This window comes from Tigriopus californicus, chromosome 9, assembly GCF_007210705.1.
Source record: "Tigriopus californicus strain San Diego chromosome 9, Tcal_SD_v2.1, whole genome shotgun sequence".
Taxonomy (NCBI): domain Eukaryota; kingdom Metazoa; phylum Arthropoda; class Copepoda; order Harpacticoida; family Harpacticidae; genus Tigriopus; species Tigriopus californicus.
In genome coordinates, this window is record NC_081448.1 from 14,525,974 (window position 1) to 14,533,461 (window position 7,488).

The window sequence follows — 7,488 nt, forward strand, 5'->3', positions numbered from 1 at the left end:
ACGACTAACACGTCGAAAAGTCACAAAATGTAGGAGTGAAATAGGGCATGTAAAATTGAATCGAATTTCAAAGGCTCATCAAAAACGGTCCATTTATTATATTTGACTAAGAAAACCAGGGTGAATAATGTCTGTAGAGATAAGTAAAAGATTGATGTTGCTCGATGCTATAAAAGGACTAGGCAGGGTCGAAAATAGTTCAAGATTGGTCAGAAAAGGAAAAAAATGGTTCTGAGAATGACGTCATTTCAAAATCAGTGAGGAAATGATACAAATTTGAGGAACGTTTATACTTTGTGAATACAAAATAAAGGTCATGAACATGTAATGGCGGTATGAGCTTTAAAGTAATCGGAAAATGACAAGCTTGGCCCCTTGTAGAAGGGAGGAACAAAATAATTCAAGGAACGTTATTTTGACGTAGCCATACTGGCTTGAACTACAGGGAGGTTGCAATGAAAATCATTACTTACCAACCTGTCACTTTGGTTGTAAATTTTTAGAGCAAAAATAATATCCTCCACTAAAAGGGTGTTGGAATGCATCCTCAAGGTAAATGGAGGGAATCTTACCAAAAGTAAACAAGGTCTCTTCAATAGCAAATCGAAATGAGGGAGTGGAGGAAATGAACTTACATTCACAAAAATCAACCTTGATTAAAAAACGCTGTCATCTTTCTTTGACATGATTTGCGCATGTTAAATCAACTGTAGAGCGAGTGAAGTCTTGGGCGCTGGTCTGGCGGGCAAGGCACTTTTCTGGTGCCAGAGAGGGCGTTGGTTAGATTATCCACCCTGATTTGGCTCACAAGGATACGTCCCAACTCAAACAAAGTAAATTGAAATGACACAGAAAGTAAATTGAGCTGGAAATGTGACCCTTCCTGCTTTAAAAAACATTTCCTTACCTGTATCTATTTGAAATAGACAACCTCTCATCATTTATTATCGTCATTAGGCAACAGTGGGTGAAACTTCAAATCATGCCATAGACATGCAGTAGTATTTGCAATTGACTGGTGGAATAAACATCACATAAGCAACATATCAACTTATAGTTTTGTTTGCAGGGCAAAAGTTTTCAGGGACTTGCACAACTTATTTGTCACTTTTTTCACACAAACTTGGGTCAGAAAAGAACAAAGTTGATTCATAGATAATATTCATTAATCATTACTTTTGGGTCCTTAATTCAATATTGTCTGATCATGATCAAGATTATTAAGCAATGACTAAGAAAACGTATTTGTCAGAGAGCCAATAACGTGCTCTTGATTTTCAATATCAAACCAACCAGATCATTGCCGGCTTCATTATTCAGGGTTTTTTATGTGGAATAACTGTAAGCTAGCTAACAGTAGTGACTAGCTTTTTTTTACTAGAGTAACTGTTTAGTCCTTCCCCCAAACAGAGGCTACCTTGTCATTACGAGTTAGATAAGGCTGACAAGGCAGAGAGCGTTTTGAATATCACCCACGCAACCTGTCAAACGTCAATATAACGTCCGATTGAACCTTGTCCACAAGAATAACAATAACTGCAGAAGCTCCGTCCGAATCGTCCGAATCCCAGCATCAAAACATAAGGCGATCCACCTCAAGGCCAAAGGATCGTTCGTCAAGGTTGGATTGATTGAAGCCCGCCGAGCCATGACTTCATCGGCCAATCTTCGAGCTTTTGAGCTATGTCCCATCCTGGATCGGACCCATCTGGACGCTCAAGTGCTGGTAAGACCCAAGCTTGTACTTCATCTCTCTCTCTCCCCACTAAGATATTGTTGACTTGCATCTCGAATCATGCCATTTCCATCCTTTGTCCGTGTTCCCAGGAACGGACATGACCCACCCCATTCATGTTGATGAGGCAATACCTTTGAGGGAATCACTGCCTCATCCTATTTATATCTCTGCTCTCAATGATCAGGTGGGCCCCCGGGGGTTGGTTATCTTTGGGTTGCTTGTAGGTTGAGTGCGTGGAATTGAGCGGGGAATGGCTTTTCTTGGGCACCTCAGATGGACGCCTTCTGCAATTCTTGCTCCACGAGGATCATCCTGCGGAGGAGACCCTAGATCCACGGGTTCAAATTCGGGCTCAGATAGTGGCTGAGAAGAAGATCTCGCAGGTAGGAGAACACCTAAGCATTCGTACCTTGAATGAATGAATGGATCGTTCAAGATGGACGGTTCAAGCATGGTTTAGGTTCGAAAAACTGATTTCGAATGATTCCGACCCATGACTCATTCGAAATTATTTCTGATTCAAAAGAGCCTGGTTTTCGTTTGAAATAGGATGCATCAAGGCAGAATGTGCAACACAAAATTGACATTCATGCCAAAGAAATTAATGAATGGCACGAGTCAAATAATGGCCGCTTTTGCTGAAATTAGATTTGAAATTAATCTTTTTACTGGAATAATGGATTCTTTACTAGACATCATTGACCCTAGGCTTGTCGTTTACATCACTTTTCTATAAAAACACGGCTTTCCTTTCAATTCATCCCGCATAACATGTGTTGGCTTTGCTTTTCAGACACATCAATCCGTGTCGTTCATCCGCTGCGTTTCGGCATTGAATCGAGTCTTGGTCATTTGCGATTCGCAATTCATTGTACTGTCCATGTCGGATGACTTAGTGTCTTTGCCATTAGCTGGCGCTAACAAGCTAAAAGGCGTTCATGCGGCTTATATCAACGAAAACCCAGCCCGTGATGACCCGTTTAGCGTACAGGCAAGTCTTTTCCTTTCGAAAGAATATGAACCATTATGGGTCATAAATGTGATTTTTTTTTCTTTTAGGTTTGCTTGGCTAAGAAGAAGCAGGTCATCGTGGTGACGTTAAGCGAGGAGAAGTTGGTGGTGGACAAAATTCGGGAGATGCCGGATCTCGTTTCGGATGTGGTCATGGATGGCCTCTTTGTATGCGCCGCCCTCCAAAGCCATTACGTCATTTGTCACATTGAGAGTGGCCTGATTCAAGACCTGTTTCCTTTTGAAGGCGTACCCGCCTTGTGTCGAGTGGCCAAGGTCAGAAATCGTGCCTGGGCTGTCCAGGGTCACCGATAGATAGCACGTTTTTAGTTTGTCTCAAACTAGTTGCGAAGAATCGTTAGGGACTTTGCTTAAAACCTATATCCAAGGGATGATATTTCATGTATAGTAGGACCTTTCTTAAAGCGACCCATGCAAAATTTTGCCTATGCTGAACAAAAGTGGTATCTTTAATTGCTATTTGTCTGTTTCAGCTAGACTGTTTCTGCTCTAAGAACAGTAGGGTACCCCTGCATGGTTTCGTGAGCGTAAATTTTGAAATGCGACAGTACTAAACTTTACCCGGTCGCATTTCAAAATTTGCGTTCACGAAACTATCTGATACTCTAGTAGGTTAGAATGGGACAAAATCGCATCTCAAAATATGCGCTCACGAAACCATGCGAGGGTACCCTATTGAAACGCAAAATTTAGAAAATGGTTAATGATTGAAAACAGTCACTCGTGATATTCGACAGCAACTTCAGCATATTTCACTTTTAGGAGGAATTCCTATTGAGCGCCCCAGGGGATCTAGGCATGTTCGTCACCTCGGCCGGAGTATCAGAGAGACCTCCTCTGCCTTGGGCCAAACCCGTGGTCAGATTGGTCTTCAAGGCCCCATACATCATCTCGCTTTGTTCTGATGGGATTGTGGCGTACAGGTAAATGTAAATCCTTAATCGTAGAAAGGCTTGTCAAAGGGCAGATAGATATTGGTCGTACAACAGCGAAGAGTCTCGCTGCATTCTTATGGTTTCAATCCTAAGTAATTGCTATTCAAGAGAGCACGCGCAATTTATCGTATTCTTGCGACAAGGATTAGCAATTTCCGGCTAGAGAACAAATGAAACCCACTTCAGAGCTTTGAAAAAGATTTCCACCCATAGATTAGCTCTGGCCTTCAAAATAAAAAAAATAAAAATAAAACGTTTTGGTTAATGGTATGAAACCCCATTTTTAGTGGCTTTCATAATGTATTCGTGAATCATCCAATGGGAAGTGGTGCTAGAAGTGTTTTGAAAATTTGTCTCCCGCTGCCTTGTCTAAAGTCACAGCCAAAGACAGCGAGCGGTTATCGCGACGATTGAAAATATGGGGAAGGTCGGTCACCTTTTTCCCTACATAAGCCGCCAAATGACTGAAGTGAGCTTGAATGAAGGCACATCGTTGTTAAAAGATGGCGCCACTCCCACTGGCGACGGGGTTATCGCCCACGTCAAAATCGCATTTCCCCTGTTTGCTAAGACGGTAGATGGCCATCTCCGAGATGCCTCGGTAGTGGACGAAAGCGGCCACAATCACCAGAATGTGGAAGATCTGATGGCTTTGGAACCAGATATCACATTTGCCTGGATAAAAGCGCTCAGGGATCCGGGCGGCATAAAGCACTGCCCCAGTCAAGTAGAGGGCTCCCATGATGATAGTACAATGGACTGAGGCCTCCATGTAGGCATTTTGGACCCCGTTCAGAATGATATGATGAACCACTGGAACCACGGCCACACTCCCTAAGGCCACAAACACGGCTGCTCGGTACACGCGGAAATCGGGCAAATTGAACCGATCCCACAGGGTCAGAATCACGGTCAGCAGACCCAAGACGGCAATCGCAATCGAGTACGTCCACCGAGTGTACATATGACAATAGAAACCGTAGTAGAGCCAAGGGATGATACTGCCCACGATGAGGACCGCGATCCCGGCATAGTCCAAGCGACTGAAAATGGTCGAGGCCCACTCGGAATGGCAACACACCGTGTGGAAAATGGTCGAGCAAGCCAGACAAACGATAGCGCCCAAGAAGAAGCACGCGAAGATGAGCTTCTCCGAGATTTGGATGTCGAGTTGACAGGTGTCACACAAGGGTTTGATGTAGAACACCACGGTGACAATGACAAACAGGATGAAACCGACTAGATGGGTCCAAATGTTCCCGGTCTCCGTGTGAATCCGGAAGATGGAGCGGAAGCACTCGGCAAAACTCGGGATCTCCGGACGATGGCCAAAATGGAGATGCTCGTTGTCCTTGAGCCAGTTGGGCAGCTTCTCGAAATGGCAAGCTTTCCAGTCGCGCAGTCGAAGATAGAAGTCCAAGGCCATCTCCTCGGCATGATGCACCATCTCGGTGGCGTTGTGGGCGGCTGTGCCGGCCTTGCGTTGGACATTGTGCACCAAATGCCCAGCCTGACTTTGAACATTGGTCACGAACCGCTCCAAAAGCTCATCGGCATTCTCCCAATAGTTCTTGACGAGGCTATTATCCATTATACCGGCCGGCAAGTCCTCGTCCTCACTTTGAGCCGCACTATTGGCCGTCAGTTTCCGAACTCGGGGCGCGGTTTTCCGCGGCAAAGTGAACGAGGCACTTCGGCGGTGATGTCGCGAAACCCGCCGATGACGAATATGGGGCCGTTCCAGCAACGGCGAGCTCGTGATCGGGGTGGGCGATTCCTCGGTCATGATCTGGAAGAGAAGGACCTACGAAGTTGATGAAACTGAACCACAACGTCTGGGTTGAATGATCATCACTGATCACAACGTGGATGAACGAGGAGGGGACCTCAAACGTTAGAACGGCTCTTAGGCCTAAACGAATGATTGACGTCGATGATAAGGACCTCTTTGTACGCAGAGAACGCAGATGTTTATGAACAAGAGGACAATAATGCTCAATGCTCAGTGAACACCACCTTCACTCTCTCTCTCTCTCTCGAATTCTTATCGTCGAATTGTTTTAGCTCTTTGAGTGTGAACTAGATATATGTATTCGATGGAGCATGGGCCAGGCATTTCTTTCAACTCATCAGTATTCAAATTTGGCCATGTTAAGGCAATTCAAACTCGTTCCGGGCAGCAACGTTTGGGCCGCCTCAAGCAACAAGCAACGGATCAGGGTCAATGAAAATGTACTTAGAGGATGTGTGTATCAACGTTGTGGGCCTACGCTAAAATGACCTGACCTCTCCTCAGCGAACCCGGGGCCGGAATCGCCGTATCACAGTAACAATAATGAAATGCACAAGGATGGATGGATCCCTAGTTACGGGCCTCTAGGGACCAAGCACAAAAGTGCGAATGCCACTCAGTGAGGATTCCTCGTTACTAACGGAACGAACGGGACATCCTTGTCTGGCTGTGTCGAGCATGGGCCCAATGGATTGTACTAGGTTGTACTAAGCTGTCTGTGTGAGTTACTCGCCTTTTGTCACGTGAAGAGTGGCGTCATGGAGCCCGGGAGAAAATGCTCCCCAGATTAGGACGACGAGTTCGGCTGGCTCAAATCATGTGCATTCAGGCCTCAAATAGGGAATATTATGTGGCGGTAGACATAATCCCAGGTTTTCATGGCTTCTGGAGCGGATCTTGGTTCAGTTTGGGCTGGGCGTGTGAGGGACAATGCGTGTGATGTTGGCCGATTTTGGTCACGCTCTGGGCCCTTTGTGACTTGGTGTGGCCTTGGGCCTCGGAGCAGACCACTTAAGGGGAGTGGACCAGGGGGAATCACAGATTGATACTCATACCTCGGGCACCTCGGGCACCTCGGGGTCCATGGATGGATTTTGGGGCAAGTTCTATGGTGGTCCAGCCCATAATAAGCTTGGAGCGTCAGGCCCTCTCTAGCTTTTGACCCAGAATCTGCAAATTCGGTTCGAAATTTAGATATAGCCGTAGGTTCTTCGGAAGAAATAAGACTAGGAGGAAAATAAATCGAAAGTCAAATTGAAAGCTCAAAATGTTTGAGTAATGAAAGGAAACACTGAAACTATTGTCTCGCTACCACTACTGGGCATTTTCGTCACATTGTTCCTTGGGCGTTTCTTGTCTCGACCTTTTAATAAAAGAAATTGCAATTTAGGGCGACAAAAGAAAGCATTAGTTTGTGGCATACACACACGATAAATACGACATTTTACCCATGTTCAGGGAGAGATAAGCGGTCTCTAAATTGGCAACAGACGGATGCGCCATAAGCAACAAAGATGTTGATCGATTCACGGATGTTGTAAATGAATCTCACCAAACCTCGCTCTTTTCTTCAATGTGCTCAAATCCTTCAAAAAGTCATCTACCACTTTTGAGACATATATACAGGGTGGGCAATTTTGAGAATTAGCGTGACTTTTGGACACCAAGTGGACAAAAGTGTCCAAAAGTGGACAAAAGTGGACAAAAGTGTCCAAAAGTGGACAAAAGTGGACAAAAGTGTCCAAAAGTGTCCAAAAGTGGACAAAAGTGGACAAAAGTGGACAAAAGTGGACAAAAGTGAACAAAAGTGGGCAGAATGTGTCCAAAATTAAGTACAATTGTGCAAAAGGGGATTGACAAGCAAGCACTTTTAAACCCTAAGTCATGTTATTTCTTTACCAAATCTAGATGTGAACCAGCAAATAGAATCAGTAATCAATAAAATCTAAGCTTTCTTCAAACACATAAATATGAAGTAACAACTAGCCTTT

At 44.7% G+C, this 7,488-nt stretch overlaps 2 protein-coding genes across 5 annotated transcripts in view; one reads left to right on the plus strand and one right to left on the minus strand.

Annotated features, from left to right (window-relative positions):
• Positions 1-1,507: 1,507 nt before the first annotated feature.
• Positions 1,508-7,488, plus strand: part of LOC131887476 (transforming growth factor-beta receptor-associated protein 1-like) — a 9,528-nt gene continuing 3,547 nt past the window's right edge. The window contains exons 1-5 of the mRNA XM_059236097.1: positions 1,508-1,726; positions 1,963-2,121; positions 2,532-2,729; positions 2,798-3,025; positions 3,533-3,693. Of these exons, the coding sequence (XP_059092080.1) occupies positions 1,649-1,726; positions 1,963-2,121; positions 2,532-2,729; positions 2,798-3,025; positions 3,533-3,693 (824 nt within the window). The 5' untranslated portion in view covers positions 1,508-1,648. The remainder of the gene's footprint in view (positions 1,727-1,962; positions 2,122-2,531; positions 2,730-2,797; positions 3,026-3,532; positions 3,694-7,488) is intronic.
• Positions 3,961-6,254, minus strand: LOC131887478 (adiponectin receptor protein 1-like). 4 transcript variants are annotated; one of them, XM_059236104.1, is made up of 2 exons: positions 6,231-6,254; positions 3,961-5,494 (listed from the first exon to the last, which is right to left on the minus strand). In XM_059236104.1, the coding sequence occupies exon 2, from the start codon at positions 5,489-5,491 to the stop codon at positions 4,202-4,204; it is 1,290 nt and encodes a 429-aa protein (XP_059092087.1). In that variant the 5' UTR covers positions 5,492-5,494; positions 6,231-6,254; the 3' UTR covers positions 3,961-4,201. The 4 variants fall into 4 exon arrangements, with proteins under 4 accessions (XP_059092087.1, XP_059092084.1, XP_059092085.1 ...); XM_059236101.1 differs by lacking the exon at positions 6,231-6,254 and adding an exon at positions 5,992-6,206; XM_059236102.1 differs by lacking the exon at positions 6,231-6,254 and adding an exon at positions 5,650-5,833.